We start from the raw sequence: 23,148 nt of genomic DNA, 5'->3' as shown, positions 1-23,148 counted from the left end.
TGGTTCAGCCCCACCTCCTTGCTGAAGCCCACCCTGGCTACAGGTTCTCTACTGTAATTCTAAATTCTTGTGTCTAGTCTACACCTGATGACTGAGCCAGATTATTCTGTGTTTCGTGTCCCTGTCTTTCTCCATGAGTCAATTACATATTCTCTACAGGCACCAACTGTCTTGCACTCAGAAAAGAGCTGGTGCCCAAACACTTCACTTCCCAGGAGATGACTCACTTATAAATCTTAAAAAGGACAAGGCAACCTTTGTATTAAAGAGAACTCTAATGAGAACCTTTCACGTTCCCCAAGTTCCCTCAAACTACACGCAAGTGGGCACCTAACAAGCCCCCATCCCCTGTCCATCTGGGCGCATGGCCCCACCTGCGAGATGCTGGACACGCTGCTGGCCTTCCTCTTCAGGGTGCCCTCCTGACACACCGCCAGCAGGTTGCTGGGGAGGATGGAGCGAAAGTCGTTGAAGGACCGCCTCCGTACACCTTCCAGCTCCTCGGGGACGTGGAGGGAATGAGGAGGGACTCTGGGGAAGAGCCTGGACAGGAGGGACTCTTCCATGTTGCTGTAACGCCCAAATGCGCGGGAGATTCCTATGAGGCATGGGACCGCATACTTGCAGAGGTATTCTGGAAGGCAGAGAGAGGGAAGCCGTGGCGGCACCACCTGGGGACGTGGGACCACCCATCTCAGGGCCCCACACCAGCAAGTCCAAGGGCCAGAACTAGCCATGGCAACAGGGCCAAGCCCAGGCGCTGACCGGCAGTATTTTCCATCCATCCTCAACCACGGCTGCAGACACGGCCCGTGGGTGGGAGGTCTTAACCACGCACAGCACCTCCAAATCAGTCCCTCGGCCACGTCACCTGAGCAGGCTTCCTCACGGGACTTAATCGGTGCATTTAGTCCTTCTGGGAGCAGATTGGTAGCCTCACACCAGAGGAAAAATGACCTTCAGACATGTTACAGGTGAAGAAACCGAGCCCCATAGGGGGAAGTGGCCCAGCATTCAGGCAGCAGACCTGTGCTCACGACCCCACGTGGGCTCTCAGCTAACATGCAGCAAAGGTCACGTCCACCAGATACACTGGTTGCAAAGAACAGAAAATCTGAAGACTGGGAAAAGCAAGGGGAAGGATAATCACAAACAATAAAAAGAAAAACATACCTTTCTCTTGAATCTCCAAGGCCTGGCACATTCCCAAAAGGACATGTAAAACCTGCAAAAGTGCCTCTAAAATCTGGAATAGCCAAGGAAACATAACACACAAACTTATAAACAAAATCAGATAAATATCACAAAATTAATTCAGAACTAGAGGGAGCTTTAGACATTCTCTTGTCCAACCTCATACCTGATCCATAACCCCCTGCACGGAAGCTCTGCCGAGGGGTAAGGCAACAGACCTTCTGTGGACAGAACCCTCCCTCTCTGGCTGGTCCACAGGCCTCCTAACTCTGGAAACAGGTAACAGGCCCCCAATCTCTCTTCACAGCTCAACACCCCTGGTTCTTTTCATCCGTTCCTTATGATTCAAGTCCTTGCTGATGGCCTGCCTGACTCCACTATAGCTCAGTGTGTAAGAAACCATCTCCAACTGCAGTGTTCAGACAAAACACACTACTATCTATTCCAGCGATGCTGGGGATCTCCCTGAGTAATCACCAGACTCAGCACGGACCCCAGACGTCTGTGGACGTGACACTGGCTTTCCAGCTGCCCTTCACACTGCTGGCTCCATGAACTCACAGAGAAGTGAAATCCTTAAGTGTCTCTCACACATGCTGCCTCAAGCTGTGCCCCTCCACCTGCAGGGCTGGTATTTTTTTTGCCCGTCACTGAGCTCCACAAAAGCTCAGGGCATAAGCTTCAGTTCACTGCGAGGGTCCTCGATTCCCAGCTTGGCATCCGAATCATCTACCGACGAGACTGACTTGCTTTCAGGATTTTCATCCCCGGTCCTGGCTGGTCCTAGCTGTTCAGCTTCCACCGCAGGGAGCAGGTGACCAGAGACTCCTGCCAGGTGCCCCTGGGGTGGTCCTTCAGGCGGCTCTGCAAACCCTGCCCTCCGCTACACTGCTGACCCAGGATGTCAGGAGAGGTGTGGTCCAGGCCCTGATGAAGAGCACCCAGACCGAGTCCCTCTCACTTCCCCCACTTCCAGTCTTGGGGAATCCAGGCAGAAAAATGAAGTTGGTCTGAGGTGACTTGTTCATCACCAAACTGCTCACGTTTTGCTAGTGTCAAATGATGTGGAACAGTGAGGACCTGGAAAGCAATGTTTCGTCCATTTCACGTATTAAAGTTATGCCACCATCTTCTGTGGTGACCTATTTCAATAGGTGTTACTGATAGAAAAGCCCTGTTAGCTTTTTAAATAATATGTGATTCTAACGTTATCTAGTTACCTCTTTAGCCAACCCACAAGTAAATAAAGAACCTAAACTAAGAAAGAAGGGTGGAGACCAACATAATGGCAGAAATAGGGACACAGAATTTACAGTGTGATAGTAAGGAAAGAGATTTTAAAAATTAAAAAAGATACAGGGGGGCTTCCTGGTGGCACAGTGGTTAAGAATCCGCCTGCCAGGGCTTCCCTGGTGGCGCAGCGGTTGAGAGTCCGCCTGCTGATGCAGGGGACACGGGTTCGTGCCCCGGTCCAGGAAGATCCCACATGCCGCAGAGTGGCTGGGCCTGTGAGCCATGGCCGCTGAGCCTGCGCGTCCGGAGCCTGTGCTCTGCAACGGGAGAGGCCACCACAGTGAGAGGCCCGTGTACCGCAAAAAATAAAACAAAAAAAACCTTCCTTCTCAAAAAAAAAAAGAATCCGCCTGCCAAAGCAGGGACACAGGTTTGAGCCCTGGTCCGGGAAGATCTCACATGCTGTGGAGCAACTAGGCCTGTGTGCCACAACTACTAAGCCCGTGCTCTAGAGTCCACAAGCCACAACTACTGAGCCCGTGTGCTGCAACTACTGAAACCCATGTGCCTAGAGCCTGTGCTCCGAAACAAGAGAAGCCACCATAATGAAAAGGCCACGCACCACAATGAAGAGTAGCACCCACTCGCTGCAACTAGAGAAAGCCCTCTCGCAGCAATGAAGACCCAATGCAGCCAAAAATAAATAAATAAATAAAAGGAGAGAAATATGAAATACATTTAAGTAACATTTCCAACAAAATAAACTAAAACTAAAAAAAATGGAGCACTTGAAGGAACGGCTCCAGCTTTCCAGAAAATCTTCTCCTATGAACGTCAGTCCCCAGCATGGAGGCAGGAGGACGCGTGACCTTTTGCTGGCCACCTCACAGGGCAGTTGGGAAAGCTGAACGAGATAAGACTCGGGAGGTCAGTGGGGGACTAAGCACTGCGAGCAGGATTTAACATTTCTCATGTGTGTGACTAACAGTATGAAATAAATCAACATAAACAATCCAATCACTTTTTTTTTTTTGTCCTGTCATCACTTTGGGACTCTCGGATCTTACAGAAACGCACACCGAGTCACCACACACTTACCTCATCCCTGAGGGAAGGGTCCCTATAAGCCACGTCAGACAGCAAAGTGACCAAGCAGAAGCTGAAGCTCTCGGCCACCGGGAGGGTGCCTGGAGGCAGAAAGACAGGAATCGGATCATCACACTGACCGGCCACCCCATCTGGCTGTTTCCTCTCACACGGCTGCCAAGGACCTGCTTACAGTGGAGGCATCCCTTGTCAGGATGAGCCTCCAGAGAACAGATATGGGCCCAAGGTGTTCGCTGAGAAACACCCCTGCCTTCCTTGTAATAAAATGTTTTGGTTCAAGAAATTGAAATGTTTGCTGAGCCAATTTATAGTCTGAGATTACAGAGCCTCTCAACATGACAGATTCCATGTTTTATTCCCGACCTAAATAAAACTGGGAAATCAATCTTGGTAAGACTATGGGAGATGTTTCATGGAGGCTGTCAAATACCAATTACTATCACTTTAAACTGAATTAATGTTTTTTTCCTTTTTTCTTCTGACAGGTGGAGAAAATCCTCAGAAGAGCACCAGAGATGTGCTCTACTCCTCGTAGGTTTTTTAGCCCTTCCCCGACTGAGCCTGCCAGTACGGAGATTCTCAGAAGCGGAGCCTCAAGGTCAAGAAGGGAGCACTACACCCAAAAGACCAAAAGTGAAGCACCACTTCTGCACTTTGGGAAGTTTAGACCTGCTGCCGAGGAGGTCCAATCACTATTAAACATTTCACCAATTTTGAACTTTGAGCACTGACTCAAAGACACACACACACACACACAGCAGACGACCACTGCGTGTCTACTTCCGCACATGTGATTCTTAGATGCAGCTCTAGGTCCTTCTCAAGCTTGAGTGTGGCCGGAACCACCGGGAGGGCTTGTTGAAACGCAGGCTGCCTGACTCCCGGGCCCAGAGTTCCTAACTCAGTAGCTCCAATGTGGGGTCTGAGAATCTCCCTTCTGACAAGTTCCCAGGGGTGCTGATGCTGCTGGTCCAGGGATGGCCCTTTAAGAACTACTGCTATGGGGTTTATCAAAGCATAAGTGATATTGCCTTAATAGAAATTAGGAGACTGAAATATTACCCAATAATTGGAAATTTATATATCTCTAACAATGTTTTTTTTTAATAAATTTATCTATTTTTTATTTATTTATTTTTGGCTGCGTTGGGTCTTCATTGCTGCGTGTGGGCTTTCTCTACTTGCAGTGAGTGGGGGCTACTCTTTGCTGTGGTGTGTGGGCTTCTCACTGTGGTGGCTTCTCTTGTTGCGGAGCACGGGCTCTAGGCATGCAGGCTTCAGTAGTTGTGGCTCACGAGCTCTAGAGCGCAGGCTCAGTAGTTGTGGTGCACGGTCCCAGCTGCTCCGCAACATGTGGGATCTTCCCGGACCAGGGCTTGAACCTGTGTCCCCTGCATTAGCAGGCAGATATTTAACCACTGCGCCACCAGGAAAGTCCCTAACAATGTTTAAATAATGCTAAAAAACTCATTCGAATGAGTCCAAGTATACAGAAGTGATATTTGTTTTGAAATAAAATAGGATCAACACTTTCTAGTATTCTACTTCTCCCCAAATTAGATAACAATGGTAAACACAGATGTTTCACTTTTCAGCAATGCTCTATTTAATCTGTAGCCTTCCAAATTCCAGGACACCTGAATAATTTGGGGTCTGTCAGCTTTAGGTACAGTAAGTCACCAGAAATGCTGAAAACCCAAAGGGCAAGAGGAACACGGGCAGGCACAAGCGGATGTTCATGAGGACAGCACAGTCTCCAGCAGACTGAGCCCACCTGACAAATTCAGGCCATGCCACCAACAGAAAGGACAAGGGCCTTCTTTGCAGGCACCAACCCCCCACTAGATCTGAAGGTGGGGGCCTTGGACTCAGAGAGAGAGATTACAAGGAAACTTCAGTCTCATGGGTCACGAACTCTGAAATGCTGGAGATCTTCCAAGCTGATTTTGGAGTCTTGGGAAATCCGTTTACAAGATCATGAGTGTTATAAGCATTTAGCACAATGCCTGGCATGTAGGGGACCTATGTAAATACTTCGGGAGGGACCGGAGGAGGAAGGCAAGGAGGGAGGAAGGGAGGGGAGGGCAGTGGAGGGGAAGAGAGAACAGATTATCTAACTTTCTCTTTGACTTTAAAGAGAGATCAGTATCAAATACAAGTTAAAAGGAAATACACATGAATTTATTCCATTTGCAAAGATGCAAAGTTCAGTGGAAATTTAGCAACATCGACAAAGCGATAAAACTACTGACAGTGGACACAGTGGTTGAGTCCCAAACTCCCATCTCAGCCCTCCTTTCTGTGCAGCCACCAGGCCACCTCGAGAACTGACCTCACTGCAGGGTGAGCCTCTCCATCTGAGGCAACAGACCAGCTCAGGGACAGCAGGGGACCCAGGGCAGCCAATGGGACATGAGCAAAGGTTCCTGAGGGCCCCTGTGGTCCTGCTCAGCTCTGCTCATCCCGCCCAGGGCTCTGGGCAACGTGAGAAAGCGCTAGTGCTGCAGGCACAGGAGTGGAACCAGCTAGAAGCATCCTAACTGCCGCGTTAGTGTGATTAAACATTCAATCCTAACAGACGGGGAACACACAGATGTTTCCTCGCATTCAGGAAAACTTTAAGCAAAACTACCTCTGCCTTTCCGAGCTGTGCTTTCTTCTACCCAATACACTTTCGGAAGACCTTTAAGAAGTCGAAGAAGGTAAGGAACCACAGAATCTTTGTGCTAAAAAAAAAAAAAAAAAAAAATTACATTTAATTAAGTACACGACTGGTAGCTTTCTAGCACAGACTGAGCCCAAAACAAAGCACATCCACATCCTGATCATCTCAGAGAAGGGCGTTTGCACAGCATCGCACCCTTCCTGCTGCACATGGTGGGCAGCGTCCCTCCGGCCAACAGGAAGGCCGACACCGGCCCTCTGCTGCTCAGTGTCCAGCCTGGCTCTGGCCTCCAGAAGAAGACATGTGTGCACACACTCAGAACTGCCTCCTGCCAGGTGTTTAAAGTCCCCAAACCCAAACCTCAGGACCACATCCTCCAGACTGGAGAGCAGCTTACAAACTTGGTGATGCTTCTTTCTGTTGTTCACGGCCCTTGTGCTCTTCCCTTCCTTTCATAAATTTTCGGCTTCATGTTTCCTTTTGCTCCTCTCAAATTGAGCATTAGACTTTATAGCCAATGTTAGCCAATGGAAAAATTACTTTCATCTAGTTTCCAAACTAGCCAATCAGTATAGAGTTCATAACCTTCCACCACTAGCTCTCCTGGCTGTCTCCCTACATGCGGCTGCCCCCGTGAAGGACAAGTGTGCTCCAGAGAAGGGGACACTATCTGATGTTCTGAAATGCTGAAAAAACATGTGGCTTTGAAAACATGGTTGCAAATTCTGCCACACTCCTTTCACCAAAAGGCAGAGTCAAACTTGCATCCCCTGAAAACAGGGCTGCCTTGGTGACTTGCTTCTAGTGTACAGTCAGACCTCCGTATCCAAGGGTTCCACGTCTGTGGATACAAAGAGCTGACAGTACTACACCATTTTATATGGAAGACTGGAGCATCCTTGGACTGTGGTACCTGCAAGGGGTCCCGGAGCCAATCCCCCGAAGATGCCGAGGGATAGCCGCATGTAGAAAGTAGAATGAACGAGCCTGACTTCCCAGGCTAGCTCAGAGATGGCAGAGCCACTTCCCCCGGCTCTTTCTCAGGACACGCACTCTTGCAACCCAGACACTATGCTGTGACAAGGTGACACAACCCCGGCCACACAGGGAGGCCATGCACATGGAGGAGCCCTGGCCAAGAGCCCCAGAGAAGGTCCAGCCAGCGGCCAGGATCAACCCCACACATGTGGGGGAGGGGCCTTCAGGTGACTCCAGGGCCAGCCTTTGAGCCACCCCAGATGACACCAAATGGAGCAGAAACTGGGCTCTTCTGAGCACTGGCTAAATTGCAGATTCATGAGCAAAAACCTCTGCCAAACAAAACCAACTAACTTCGGGGTAATTAAGCCACCAACTTTGGGGTAAATTTTATGCCACAGCAGGTAACCAAAATAAAAAGAGAACTTTCTTTAGTGAAAACAAAACCATTTTTCCTGTACAACAATTGCCCAGGGAACTGGTGTACTAACACACACAAGACCCCAAAGGGGCCGCACACCAAGGCCCTGCAGAGAGGAAGCAGCCCAGGCTCTTCCCCACACACCCTGCAATGGTGTCACCACCACTGCTACTCTGGCCACGGCTGCTGCCAGGGCAGCCCACTAACTGGGCACGAAGGAGGCCAGTGCCAGCGCCCACCCAGGATGGAGGAAAGGAACACAAACTCCAGGTGGATCACGAGAAAGCTGGTCCCTAGGCGCAGGGGCCAGCAGACACCAGGCTCCTCTCTTGGTGTCCGTGAGGCCTCAGGCTTCCTGGGAAGCTCAGGCCAACTGTGAGCCCCATGGGACAGCTGCTGCCACCCCTACCAACCACTGACCCGGAACCCAAACCACACCAAAAGTAACTTGTACTCGTCTCTTCTCTGCCATCTGAAAAAACCCGATACAGGTATTAGGGGTTCACAGGTAAATCCAGCAAGTGATATGTTTGCCAAAGATAGTTTCAAGTAATACTCATTCCAATAGCAGTAGTTTCTTATACAGGTTTTTTTTTTTTTTAATTTATTTTCCTCCCTTTATTTTTATATTTAAATTTAAATAGGACCTGGCAAATAGAAAATGATTGTCTTTATTTTCACATTTGTAAATAAATAGGAAGAAGAAAAATTAAAATGCAGCTTATGCATCTAATCTTGGTTTTTCGTGTGGCCTTGATCAGGTAACCTATTTAATTTTTGAAATACTTCTCTAAAATTAAAATGCTTATTTTTTTTCAAATGTATAAATACTCTGTCAAAAATATTAATTCTTATTGAAGTAAAATTTCCAGGACATGCAAGCTAACTTTCTTAGATGAATAAAAATTCAAATAGCTGACATCTTTATTTTTTTTAACATAGGATGATTAAACTTGGAATTTTAAAAAATGATTTTTGGCAATGATAAAAATAAACAGATAAAAGATTCTGTATCCAGTGACTGAGCATTTGCTTCAATTAGCCTTGGTAAATACTAAAAGATGGCCATTTTCTGTTGTAGTGACAACAATGGTTTGTAAATCACCTTTAAAAGGCACATTAACATGTACTCTAAAACAATTTATATCTATCATAGTTTTGAAAAAGACTGTTATATCACAATTATCTCAAAGAACACTGTCTTTTTGGAAGGAAAAGAAGTGGTTACTCTGAGTCTAGCTCCCGAGCGTTTTGCCTGAGGTTTAAAATCAAGTCTACTCTGGAGGTACATGATTACTTCACAAAGCACTCTAACTTTCTGGCGAAAACAAAAACCGCACCTTCCTGAGGACGTGTCCATAGAGGTCTCATTCCCACCAGTTCTGCCCCCTCCCCATCACTCGCCCTCAGCTGACCACTTACACCAGGTAGGCTTGCGAGCGCTCCTCTAGGCCTGATTTAGGACTATAAAGTAGACACAAACTTAAACCTAAACCACACCCTCTTCTGCATGCAGAAACACTTTTAATTTAGCCAAGTCCTACCTGTAGATCAGATTCAATGAGAAAAATGCCCAATGCAATCACTGCGTCTCTCCGCCTTTCATCCAACTGGAAGATGCCATGGAAATCGACTGGGCACATACATAGCAGCTTCTGGACCTAGAAAATGAGACCAAACAAACAAACAAAAAAAGCCCATAGCTTAAAAATATATAAACCCACACTCAGATAAACCAGTACCAAAAAGCCCAGTGAATATATACAACAAATAAGTCATTTTTTTCCAATCAAAAGGTCATAAAAAGGACACCTCCAGCCTCTGAAATGCCTCTGAAATGATGGTATACACACCCCTCCAAGGAACCTGGACCAAGAGCTGAAAGGCTGTGTCCATGGAGGTAGTAAAGCACCATGGCTAATGTCTGCCCTTTGGTGTCAGGGCAGTCCAGGGTCCCCACCTCCCAGTGGTGCCCGTGAGCAGGTTATGAAAACCTACAGGTAAGCTACCTATAGTCACAAGGCCTCCCCTTAGGGCTCTTTAAACATTAAATGTGTGTAAAGCACTCAGAACTGTGCGGGGCACACAGTACGCGCTCAATAAACAATATATATTGTTACTGGACACGGCATGGTGGCAGGCAGAGGGCAGCAGGCAGGCAGTCAGCAATTTCCTGAATAAATAGAAACACTAGGATTATCGTCAGAACAAACCAACAGTAAGTGTCTGTCATAAAAGAACTAAAAATCAGGATTTATAATGAAAAGGAAATCAGGTGATGCCAATCTTGAAAATCTCTGCCAGAGCAAGCTCTGAACAGAGCTTTAAGATACACGAGGAGGCCCTAACCTTGCTGTCCCATGGACCCAATGAGAAGTCTCTCACTGACATTCACGTGGTCTGGTGGGATGTTCTAATAGCAAAGGAAATGGAAGCCAGTGATTGCCATTTGCCCTGAAAATGCATCAGTCAATTACCACTGTAATTTTTTATAGAAAGTAATTTGCTGTTGTTCCCTTCAGATTTTAAAAGGGCAAATACAAGAGGACAAACTGAAACTGGCAAAGATTATGTAAAATACTTTCACCCCAGTGTTGTGTATACTAACTGAAACTCTGAAACAATCTAAATATTTAACATTAGGAAAATAATCATGATGAACCACTTGATCAAATATTAGGTTAAACCCTAACTGCTGATATTCAACCATTTTTTTTTTTTTTTTTTTTTTTCTTGCGTTATGCGGGCCTCTCACTGTTGTGGCCTCTCCCATTTGCGGAGCACAGGCTCCGGACGCGCAGGCTCAGCGGCCATGGCTCACGGGCCCAGCCGCTCCGCGGCATGTGGGATCCTCCCGAAACGGGGCACGAACCCACGTCTCCTGCATCGGCAGGCGGACTCCCAAGCACTGCGCCACCAGGGAAGCCCTCAACCATTTTTGACCTACAAAAACAATGCTTCTGTAAAGTTTAACCTAATGTTACAGACATTAAAAATGGCATTTTTCTATGACTAAGCAGTGACACAGAACAATGTTCTAAATGTTCTATAAGCTCACGAAAGGAATGATCTGAATCACATACAGAAAAAATGCTGGAAGAAAATACATCAGGGAGTCCCTGGCGGTCCAGTCGTTAGGACTCAGCACTTTCACTGTCGTGGCCCGGGTTCAACCCCTGGTCGGGGAACTAAGATCCCACAAGCCATGAAGCGTGGCCCAAAATATACATATATGTATATGTATATATATGTGTGTAGGTATATATATATGGGTGTGTGTATATACATATGTGTGTGTACATATATATATATATATATTCAAAGTGTTAATAGTTTTGACAGATAGGATGACCAGAGGTGAGACATTTCTTCTTCATGCTTTTTTATATTTGCCAAAATATGTTCTAAAGGAAAATATTTCTTGTGTAATCAGAAAAAACATCCAGTAGGTTAAAATAAAAATATATACACATAAGGGGGAATCCATGCTTGTGTGATTAAATGCTTAGGCAAAAGAGCACACAGCAACGGGCAAGCGAGGAATGGAAGTCGAACTTCCCCTCGTCACTGGGAGAACATGCTTCATGATCAGGGGAAATAAAACACGAAGGAGCTGTAGACCAAGCACGGTAAAGCGATCATTGCAGAGACTCACACTCACATAACAGACAGTCAAGTCTCTAAAGAAACACGCCTGCAAATAAGAAATCCACCACAAGGTGGATTATATCAGAAGGAGCCATTGAGATCCAGAGCTGACCCTTGAGCCGCCACTGACCCGAGGCCTGTGGAAGCCCTCCCACAGGCCCCACCCTGGGCAACACAGACCTGGGGGGGGGACCCCAAGGCTGGAGGACAAAGTAAGACTCAGAAACGTGACAAGACTGGCCCAACCTCATTACTAAATATGGAAAAGCTGTAACTGTACAGAAAAGATGACCCTTCAACAGTCCTACACGTCAACACAGACAAGCCTAAGATTTTATATGCTCGTGCTCTCAGTCCTGTCCTCTGTCCCTGGAGGCTTTTGGGGAGGCAGGGTAAGGATCATGCTGTATTTTTCTGTGGAAGTGAAATACATTTGGACTTTGGAGTTAGACCCAGTCACCAGGCGACACATCGAGCCTCAGCTTCCCGTCTATACAGCGTCCCCGTGGGGCCAGGTACGGAGGCACAGCCCTCACCTGGGCTTAGGACTCGCTCCACGGCAAGTGGTGGGCATAGTCCACGCCACTGTGCAACAGTAACGGCCTTCGAATGGCTCCTATGAGAGTCGATGGAAGCAGGATGCCTATAACTCATTCACTCACTGTTCACTGGGCACTACTTGCGGGAGGTGCCGCCCTGGGCGCTGTGGATGCAGAGTGAAGCTCGGACCACACCCTGCCCTCGTTCCAGAGGGGGACAGACAACCCGGGTGAGGACCAGAGATGAGGTCATGTAAGAGGCGTTAATTCTCCGGGTTGAAAGTAAGGGAAGAGCTGTCCCTCTCCTTCTCTTTCTTTGAGAACTTACACTAGAAAACTTGCCAAAGGAAGGATTTCCTCATTTCTTGGAATGGTGCATAAATTCTTTTGAAGACTAGATTGGCACTTTGCGAGCTTTATGACTTAGGAATGTCTTTCTTGAGGACCTGGGGAGCAATCTCTTTGGAATGTACACATCAAGGGAGACAGCGCCCATCTCCCCATCTCTGGGGAGGACAGGAGCCTAACTTCCACGGGCTTCAGACTCCAAGTTGCAAAACCACCTCCTGTCATAAAGTTGGGAGGATGAAGCCAATCAGCTAACACAGTCCATCACTCCAGTTACCAGGTAGTTAGCATGAAGTGTGACAAATGGTGCTGACAAGTCCTCTTATTTTATTTTAGCCCAGTGAGACTTCTAAACAACTATAAAACAATAAATCTGCACTGTTCTAAGCCACTAAGGTTATGGGCATTTGTTACAACAGCAATAGGAAACTAATACAGTTGGTCAGAGTTGTAAACAAAACTCAAAACCTGGACTGCCTATCAAGAAAGATATAAAAATTAATCAGGTTACAGGCAATATTTATTTCCTTCTTTACTCTTTTCTGTATTTTCTGTAAGGAATACTGTTAACTGCAGAATCAGAAAAAAAATTTTTAATAATAGGAACAATTTTGCCACTAATGCAAATCTTATTTCTAAAAGGACAATAATAGTTATACTCTTAGAGCTCAGAAAATAAGAGAAGAGTGTATAATATTTCAATGGATAGAATCTGGGTAATCCAAGAACAAAGAAGTAACATAAAACCGGAAAAAAATCTAGGTCAACTAAACGAAGAAGATGTTTTCTACATACAACAATCCTACTATAACTTCTTTAATTCTAACATTTTAACACCAGCAAAACAACTGCTACTTAACTATAACTTCCCCAAGAGTCTCAATCTAAGTAGGAAGGTTTTTAAAAAGCAGGCGATGCAGCTATCTGGTCCTGACGCAGGCGCGTGGCTGCAGAGAGGGATGGCTAGGTGGGGACCCAGGCCGGTGCCACCTGGGACAGGAGGCCCAGGCACGTCAAGCTCAATCTCACAAAGCAGCCTTGAAAATGCTCCACAGCTGTGTGTAAACAAAAACCAAATTGATTAAATTACTTCATTAGCAAAAAAATCACAGAAATACTGGATTGTGACATTGAGCTTTCCTTGGTAAAATTTCTCTAAGGAAACTTGCAGCACACACAGGCCCAACCCCCACACCGAGAGGATGCTCGGCCCCAGGCCTGAGGCCCACTGACGACCCCCAATCACAGGCAGGGTCCCAGGCAGAGGCTGGGGGAGGGCGCGGCCTCGGCTGCCAAGCGTCCACTTTCAGGAGATCATGTGCCATCCTGCTTCACAGGTTGGGCAACTTGGCCCTGACGGGTTAAGTATGATCTCAGGCAGCAGGCACTTCCCTAGACCCTCTGACTTCTGTCCCCCTGCTCATGCACCCCCACTGGCCCCCAACTCCGACACAAACTCCATAAACATGTGCAGCCTGGCAAGGGAGGTCCTCCCACATACCGACACCCAGGCTGGACCTCTGCCAGGCCGCTTCCAGGGTCTCCACTGTCTGCAACATTTCTCAACCTGCCTCGTCTCCCCACAAAACCCTCCCATCGTTCTAAGACGCAGCTCCCCCTCTCCTGCTTGTCAAGCTGCTCTGGACATCAGGTCTATCCCCTCACACCTCTCAGGAGCCCACCAAGAACCCTGGGCTGAGATGCGTGCCCTTCTCATGTCTTACCTTGGAGCCCCTGTGTACTTACCTTCTGTCCCCTGCAGACGGGACTGTGTTCCCCTGGTCACGTGCCCACCACATCCCCATTAACTATCCCCATTCTACGGCTTACAAAAGTGAGGCACAGAGAGGTCAAAGCTCTAATGCAGAATAAAGCTTGAACGCTATAATGAAGAAAAAATGAAAAAATAACATTGAATAATTTTCTTCAGAAGTTTACAACAAATTAACAAGTAGTTTGGTTTCTTTGGGGTGAGGGGGGGAAGAGCCTGTCATTATAAAAGGTCACTAAGCTCAAAATCTGAAAGAGACGGCTGGGGTTGCTCCCATTTACGAAAAGGATCCAGAGGGGTTGGCTCTGCACGCCACTCTGAGGAGGCCAGTAAGGAACAGACCACAGGAGGCAACAGAGGTAACTTCCTTAGACTTTGAGAAGCCCTGACAGTACTTTAACCCAAGGCTTGTTAAGAGAGATGCTTTGAGGTGAATTTACTGCCAAAATAAGGAAATGCCGAACCAAGTTAGAGAAAATAAGATGCCCTCACAAGTCTGGATGAGTGGGCGGAACACCACAGATGAGAACTCAACATGAGAGTGGGTGTAGGTCAGGTATGTAGGTCAAAATAAAGCTACAATAATAGCGTTACAAGCTGGCCAATTAAACTTTTAAGTATGCAACTTTTGTTATCTGAAACCTCTGGGAATACTCTTCCTGGAGAAACAAGTCCCTGAGAACTGAAGATTATGCTTTAAGTATTAGTGGTATTTTGTTGTTGTTAAATCTGTTTTTTAATTCTCATTCTCCTACGCCCTGCCCCCTTAGAGAACAGTGAACATAAGTCAACATTTTCTAAGTGACTCAGAGCGAGCATGACAGACAAAGGTGATTGTGACATGATGCTTGTGTCTTAAAACGATGCCAATTTTGGCAAACTGACAAATCATTTCCCTCAAGCCTCAGCTTTCCGAGGTATAAAAAGATGAACAGATAGATTTTTGCAATGTCTGCTCTAGCAATAAAATCCGGTGAGCCAAGAACTTCCACCTGCAGCCATGAGAGAACAGCAGGATCTGGATTTACCTTCCTGCCAAAAAACAACAGAAAAATGGACAAATACATGAAACCACTGGTTTCGTACACTGGAAAAGCAGCACAGGACTGAAATGCTTAGGGGAGAGTAAAGAAGGTGGGCCCTACAGCTGCCCTGATTTTCTGCCAGAAGATGCATCCTGGACCACAAAACAGAGACGGGCATCCCAAGCAGATCATGCTGGTCTCACTAAGCTGAGGAGACAGAAATGGGAGTACTGGAAGTCTAAAAGCAGCTGGGAATTCAGAAAAAAAACTCCACAAATCTGCAAGAGTTCCCCTGAGTCTTTGATGAATATACTAAGACAGACCAGGATAGGGTAATACTCCACAATGTTGGGCAAAACACAACCAAGGAACTGTGAGATGAATGGTTCCTGGGTTCTCACAGAGCTGAGAGGAGTCTGAGTTACTCCCAGCCAGAGCGAAAAACCCGCAAAGCATTCAGTGGAGAACTCGAAGGGCCACACCTCAGCAGTGGGGCTAATCTACCCCTGTCGCAAAAGCTATTTCAGACCTGCCCTAACAAAGTTTAAAAACCAGCTCTGCAATAGATGCAGAAAAAGCATGTGAAAAAATTCAACACCCTTCATGATAAAAACACTCAACAGGAACTTCCCCTGTGGTCCAGTGGTTAAGACTCCGCACTTCCATGGCAGGGGCCATGGGTTCGATCCTTGGTTGGGGAACGAAGATCCTGTATGCTCCCGGTGTGGCCAAAAAAAGAAAAAAACAAACACTCAACAAATGAGGAACTTCCTCAACCTGATAAAGATTATCTATGAAAAACCCACAGCCAACATTTTACATAGTAAAAGATGGAAAGCTTACCCCCCCAAGATCAGGAACAAGATAAGGATGTTCACTCTCAACACTTCTACCCAGTGTTGTGCTGGAGAGTCTGGTCAGGGCAATTAGACAAGAGAATGAAATAAAAGCCATCCAGATTGGAAAGAAAAAAGAAAAACTATCTGTATTTGCAGATGACATGAGCTAAAGGAGAGGTACCCCACCCCCAGGCCATGGACCAGGACCAGTCCGTGGGCAGTTCAGAACCGGGTGGCACAGCAGCAGGTGAGTGGCAAGGGAGTGAGCGAAGCTTCATCTGTATTTACAGCTGCTCCCCATCACTTGCATTACCACCTGAGCACCGCCTCCTATCAGATCAGTGGCGGCATTAGATTCTCACAGGAGCGCAAATCCCACTGTGATTTGAGCATGTGAGGGATCTAGCTTGCATGCTCCTTATGAGAATCTAATGCCTGATGATCTGACGTGGAGCTGAGGCGGTGATGCTAGTGCTGGGGAGCGGCTGCAAATACAGATTATCATTAGCAGAGAGGTTTGACTGCACAGAGACCATAATAAATCAACTGCTTGCAGATTCATATCAAGACCCTATCAGTGAGTGGCAAGTGAAAACAAGCTCAGGGCTCCCACTGATTCTGCATTATGGTGAGTTGTATAATTATTTCACTATATATTACAATGTAATAATAAAAGAAATAAAATGCACAATAAACATAATGCACTTGAATCATCCGGAAACCATACCCTTCCCCCACACCAGTCTGTGGAAAAACTGTCTTCCAAGAAACTGGTTCCTGATGCTAAAAAGTTGGGGACCACTGATCTAAAGAATCCACTAAAAAAAAATTAGACCTAATAAATAAGTTCAGCAAAGTTGCAGGATACAAGATCAATATAGAAAAATCAACTGTAATCAGACTTTCAGTTTTACAAGATGAAAAGAGCTCTAGAGGTGGATGGTGGTGATTATAGTAAAATATTACGAATGTATTTATTTATTTTAAAATAAATTTTTTTTTTTTTTTTTGCAGTACACGGGCCTCTCACTGTTGTGGCCTCTCCCGTTGCGGAACACAGGCTCCGGACGCGCAGGCTCAGCAGCCATGGCTCACGGGCCCAGCCGCTCCGCGGCATGTGGGATCTTCCCAGACGGGGGCACGAACCCACATCCCCTGCATCGGCAGGCGGACTCTTAACCACTGCGCCACCAGGGAAGCCCTTAAAATAAATTTATTTATTTATTTATGGCTGCGTTGAGTCTTTGCTGCTGTGCGCGGTCTTTCTCTAGTTGCGGCGAGCAGGGGCTACTCTTCATTGTGATGCGCGGGCTTCTCATTGCAGTGGCTTCTCTTATTGCGAGCATGGGCTCTAGGCATGCGAGCTTCAGTAGTTGTGGCACACAGGCTCAGTAGTTGTGGCACAGGGGCTTAGTTGCTCCATGGCATGTGGGATCTTCCCAGAGCAGGGATCAAACCTGTGTCCCCTGCACTAGCAGGTGGATTCTTAACCACTGTGCCACCAGGGAAGTCCCTATGAATGTATTTAATATCACTGATCTGTACACTTAAAAGTGATTAAGATGGCAAATTTTAAATTATGTGTATTTTACCCCAATAAAGGAAATGGGGGAAAAATCAACTGCATTTCTATACAGTACCAATGAACAGACTGAAGATGATATTAAGAAATTATTCCATGGTGACTTTTACGTCGTGAATTAATTCCATTTACAATACATCAAAAGAACGAAATACTTCAGCATAAATTTAACAAAGGAAGTGCAAAACTTACATTCTAGAAACTACAAAACCTCACTGAAAGACCTAAATAAATGGAAAGATATCCCATGATCATGGATGATAAGAATTAATATTAAGATGGCAATTATACTCCAAACTGACCTACAGATTCAACACAATCCCTATTATAACCCCAGGTGACTTCTTTGCAGAAATTGATAAGCTAATCCTAAAATTCACAGGGAAATTCAAGAGACCCACAACAGACAAGGCTATCTTGAAAAGGAAGAGCAAAGTTTGGGGACTCACTCATCCCAATTTCAAAACTTACTACAAAGTGACAGTAATCAAGACAGTGTGCTAGGGTAAGGACAGATATATAGACCAGTGCTAAAATAAAAACAGCTGCCACCCTAGAATTCTATAGTCAGCAGAAATGAAGCTGAAAAAAAAAACTTTTTCAAATAGGACAAAGCTGAGAGAATTAATCACACTTGCAGACCTGTACTATAAGAAATGTTAAAACTAATAAAGTAAGGGGGACTTCACGCTTCCACTGCAGGGGGTGCGGCTTCAATCCCTGGCCGGGTAACTAAGCTCCCACATGCCTCATAGTGTGTCCCCCCCACCCAAAAAAATAAAAACAATAAAGTGTAAACATCAATCTACATAAAGAAATGAAGAGAACTGAAAATACCGTATATATGAATATGCACATTTTCATATTTTATTATTATTTAAATAAATTATAATGTACTATGGAGTTTATAACACAGAAGTAAAAATCTATGACAGCAATCGCAAAAAAATGGGGTCAGATCGAATTACAGTTATAAGGTTATTACACTATAAGTGAAGTGGTATAATGTTATTTGAAGGTAGACTATGATAAATTAAAGAGATGCATATTTCAATCCTAGAACAACCACTTAAAAAGAGAGATCTATAGCTAATAAGCCAAAAGTGGAGATAGGGCTTCCCTGGTGGTGCAGTGGATGAGAGTCTGCCTGCCAATGCAGGGGACACAGGTTCGTGCCCTGGTCCGGGAAGATCCCACATGCCACGGAGCAGCTAGGCCCGTGAGCCATGGCCGCTAAGCCTGCGCGTCCAGAGCCTGTGCTCCGCAATGGGAGAGGCCACAACAGTGAGAGGCCCGCGTACTGCAAAAAACAAAAACAAAAACAGAAACAAAACAAACAAAAAAAGTGGAGATAAAATGGAATACCAAAAAATGCTGTATTAATCCAAAGGAAGGCAAGAAAAGAAAAAGAGGACAAAAACCAGATGAGACAGATAGAAAACAAATATCAAGATGGTAGATTTAAATCCAATCATATTAATAATTACATTAAATGTAAATGGTCTAAAAACTCCAACTACAAGGAAGAGATTTTCAGACTGGAAAAGCATGCTACATGCTGTCAACAGGAAAATCACTTTAAATGTAAAGGCAGAAGCTAAAAGCAAAAGGATGGAAAAAGATATACTATGCAAACACCACCAACAAGAAAGCTGGAGTGGCTATATTAATAACAAAGTAGATTTCAGAACAAGGAATATTACTATTCATGATTATAAAGAGGTCAATTGATGACAAGGATATAACAATCATAAATGTGTATGAGCCCAAGAATCAAGTTTCAAAATACATGAAGCAAAAACTAACAAAACTCAAAGGAGAAATCGACAGATCCACAATTATGGTTGGAGACCTCAACAATCCTCTCTCAGTAATTGATAGAACAAATAGAAAATCAGTAAAGATACTGAAGACTTAAAAAACCTACTTGACCTTATAGATATTTATAGGAGACTCCACCCAACAAAAGCAGAATACACATTCTTTTCTTGTACAATTGGAAAATTCAACAAGATATATCTTACCTATGCTGATTCTTAAAGCAAGTCAATAAATTTAAAAGAACTGAAATCAAACAAAGTATGTTTTCTGACTGCAACAGAATTAACTTAGAAATCAATATCAGAAAAACATCTATAAAACTCCCCAATATTTTGGAAATTAAACAACATACTTCTAAATACCTCTGAGTCAAAGAAGAAATCCTATGGGAAATCAGAAAATATTTTGAACATAATGAAAAAGAAAACACAACATATTAAAATTTGTGGAATGCTGTTAAAGCAGCACTTAGAGGGAAATTTATATCTTTAAAGGCTTATCAACAGAAAAGAAAAAAGGTCCAATATCCTATGATCCCATAGTTATATAATTATAAGTCCCCCCAAAAGATGTAACAGACAATTTTCCTAAGTGAGAAAGACATCTAAAAAAACAATATTTAGGGCTTCCCTGGTGGCGCAGTGGTTAAGAGTCCGCCTGCTGATGCAGGAGACACAGGTTCGTGCCCCAGTCTGGGAAGATCCCACATGCTGCGGAGTAGCTAGGCCCATGAGCCATGGCCACTGAGCCTGTGCTCCGCAACAGGACAGGCCACAACAGTGAGAGGCCCGCGTACCGCAAAAAAATTTAAAAACTTTAATATTCATATTAAATATAATTTTCACAAATCTATTTAAACTGGTCTCAAACATTCCCATCTACAGGCTAATCGTGACATTTTATTTTACTTATTATTAGTATTTTAAATTCTTCACCAATCCCCTAAAGGCTATTAAACTGTTAAACTGCTCTTAAGATAAAGTCAACCATCATTTCCACTACCTGTCCTGGGTGCTCACGTCCTGCCCACACCCACCCCCAAGCTACAACCACTATAGCCTACTCTAACGTCATCAAATGAGTCAAAAATGTTCCTACCTCTCGGCCTTTGCACAAGCTGTATCCTCTGCTAGAATTCCTTTGTACACACTTCATCAGCTACCTCCTTCAGCTGTTTAAAATCTTCCTTGAGAGACTTCCCTGGTGGTCCAGTGGTAAAGAATCCGCCTTCCAGTGCAGGGGACGTGCGTTCAATCCCTGGTTGGCGAACTAAGATCCCACATGCCAAGAGGCAACTAAGCCCGAGTGCCTCAACTAGAGAAAACCTGCACACCACAACTAGAGATAGAGAAGTCAGCGTGCTGCAATGAAGAGCCCATGTGCCACAACTAAGACCCAATGCAGCCAAAAATAAATAAATAAAATAAGTAAATATTTTTTAAAAATAAAAAAATAAAGTCTTCCCTGGTCCCCCTATAAATTGGGAGACCATTTTATCTCTCCTCATACCATTTACCTTTTTTTTAAATTGAGATAAAATTCACCAATATCATTTACTTTTTAAATTGAAGTATAATTGATTTACAATGCTTCAGGTGTACATTGTAAATCAATTATATCATTTAGAGGGAAGAGAAGGAGAGGGAGAAGGAGGAGGGAGGTGGCAGCTGGTGGTGGAGGAGCAGGAGCGGGAGGGGGATGGAGAGGAGAAGGCTCCTGTCAGCCAGGGCTGAACCCCCACAGGATAAGGAAACCTGCGTGGGTACTAACAATCAAAGCTAGTTACATCTGTGACACAGGACGCTGCTGTGAACAGTCTCAGTGCTGCAACTACTACTATGAACTCTGGTGGCTCTGGCTCATGTGGACCATCATTCATCCTGACCTGCTGCTGCTGGAGCTGGAAGGCACTGTATGGTGGGGGAGGAGTTGGAGGTCGGTTCACCACTTCCTCATAAGGAGGTAGTAAATAGTTTGGTAAAAACCTGAAATAAAATGGCAGCGCTGAGTAATTGTGGGCAGCAGTGTGGCCCTACAGGCGGCAGCTCCCCAGGCGCCAATCCCACCAGGGGTTCCCAGGAGGCTCAGAGCAGCCCGCGACCCCCGAGCATCGCTGACCCTGAGCCCTCCAACACGCCAGCAGACCCAGCAGCCACCAAAGCCCCTGGGATGGAGTCCAGCGGCTCTGTGGCTGGCCTGGGGGAGGTGGACATTGGGACCTTCCTGGACAAGGATTCCAAATGTAAGGAGGAGCTGCTGAAAGAGTATAGCTCCGAGCAGGGCAGTGCCCTCCCTGACAGCAAAGACAAGACACCCGGCAGACATCATGGCTTCACAGGTGACTCGGGCATCGAGGTGTGTGTGTGCATCTGGGGCCACCATGATGACGACCTCAAAGAGTTCAATGTGCTCATCGACGATGCTCTGGACGTGCCCCCGGACTTCTGCGACAGCTGCCACGTGCTGCCCCCTGGCGATGAGGAGGAAGGGCTCTGCCAGCCCTCTGAGGAGCAGGCCCAGCCGGGCACCCCCACCTGCCGCGGCTGCCTGCCTGCCTGCTGCTGAACACCATCAACGAGCAGCAGCTCCCCCAGCTAGAGCACGCCCTGCCTGCACCCGAGAACTTGGCAACGCAACCAGGGTAGGGGAGAACCATGAGAGAAGCATTAAGTGACTGTGTTCCTTTTTTATTTTCCCCCCTCTGCTCCTGCGTTTTCCTGCATCTCCAGGTACAGTCTGAGGTGTGGGTGCCTTGCCCCCCATAGAAACACAGTGTCATGGAGGGCCAAGAAGTTGTCCTGTGACTCATTCCTCATACCCCACCCTGTCCCCCTTTACATCAGGTCTCACTACCTGCTTGGGTCAGAGATATGTGTGTTTCAGAAGCCCCCAAGGAGGGGATGAGACTGTGCCCTGAGGTGACTCTTGGCGATGGAGTGGATTCATGTTCTGGTGTGAGTTTACGAGAACCTTGCCGCATATCAGTCCAAGAGAGGTGGCAGGTCTCAGCCCTGGGTGAAGCCCCCAGAGGTCCGGGGATTGTCGCCCCTTGCTGCCAGTGTCTCCAGAGCCGGAACTGGGATACTCCTGTGGGAGGATGAGAGCTGACCGGCGGTTGCATGGTGGGTTGGTAAAGGGCTTGTGCTCTCAAATTCCAGGTGACGAGATCGAGGTGGCACGATGCATCCTGGAGGGGTCCCTTCCCAGCAGGTTCTGGCTGGCTGCGGACTGATTCAAGTGTGGAATATTACACCTGCCTTCTCTTTGGTTTTTCTCTTAAAAAAAAAAAAAAAAGCGAGCTGAAAATAAGAACTTGACCAATGGGCAGGCAAGAATTCTGTTTTGGAAAAGGAAAATTTGTGGCTTTTTCCCAACTTGGCCTTCAAAAAGTCCTGGCTACAGTTGAGCCAGAAGGAGATGTTTTGTGTACAGGCTTGAGCGGGGGCTATCTTTGGAACTTCTGTGGGTGAGCAGGAGGCCCTGTGCTGTGGCAGCAGATAGAGGTGTAGCTTTCTGCATCTCTGCCCTTTGATCTGTGCCCACAGGTGATCAGTACCCTCCCCCACCCCAAGCACACATCTGCCGGCCTTCACGTCTCACTGTTCTCTACGAACAAATGAGGAGGCTGCGGGTCCTGAGAAAGGGCAGTCCCGCAGCCTGACTCACACAGTATTTTCTCTTGATTCTGAATAAGTTGTTTTGTTTATTTGTTTGTTTTTTCAAACTGACCATTTGGAAAAAATGCCTTGGTTATCTGTGGTTTTCTTGCCCTTTCCCTGCTCCACCCCGCCTTGAATGGGGTAACTAATTTTTGTAGCCTATGTCAAGTGTCGAAGTGGCCCAGGTAGGAGGGTGAAGGCAGCCATCCTGAAGGACCACAGGATCCTTATCACTGTAGTTTGGCTTCAAAAACCAGTTGAGGGCTTCCCTGGTGGCGCAGTGCTTGGGAGTCCGCCTGCCGATGCAGGAGACGCGGG

The 23,148-nt window shown here is 46.1% G+C and overlaps 2 protein-coding genes across 2 annotated transcripts in view; one reads left to right on the top strand and one right to left on the bottom strand.

Annotated features, from left to right (window-relative positions):
• PI4KA (phosphatidylinositol 4-kinase alpha) overlaps window positions 1–23,148 on the bottom strand; it is a 97,035-nt gene that overhangs the window by 64,566 nt on the left and 9,321 nt on the right. The window contains exons 2-6 of the mRNA XM_007451006.1: window positions 9,143–9,259; window positions 6,167–6,260; window positions 3,526–3,614; window positions 1,174–1,246; window positions 375–634 (exon numbers count right to left, since the gene is read on the bottom strand). Coding sequence (XP_007451068.1) covers window positions 375–634; window positions 1,174–1,246; window positions 3,526–3,614; window positions 6,167–6,260; window positions 9,143–9,259 — 633 coding nt within the window. The remainder of the gene's footprint in view (window positions 1–374; window positions 635–1,173; window positions 1,247–3,525; window positions 3,615–6,166; window positions 6,261–9,142; window positions 9,260–23,148) is intronic.
• Window positions 21,167–23,148, top strand: part of LOC103078636 (WW domain binding protein 1-like) — a 3,279-nt gene continuing 1,297 nt past the window's right edge. Inside the window, 2 exon segments of the mRNA XM_082930900.1 lie at window positions 21,167–21,689; window positions 21,692–21,812. Of these exon segments, the coding sequence (XP_082787026.1) occupies window positions 21,167–21,689; window positions 21,692–21,812 (644 nt within the window).

The sequence above is a fragment of the Lipotes vexillifer genome, unplaced genomic scaffold (genome assembly GCF_000442215.2).
Source record: "Lipotes vexillifer unplaced genomic scaffold, Lipotes_vexillifer_v1.1 scaffold1783, whole genome shotgun sequence".
NCBI classification, from domain to species: Eukaryota; Metazoa; Chordata; class Mammalia; order Artiodactyla; family Lipotidae; genus Lipotes; species Lipotes vexillifer.
The sequence above is the reverse complement of the archived record's forward strand: the minus strand, read 5'-3'. Positions and strand labels throughout refer to the sequence as shown.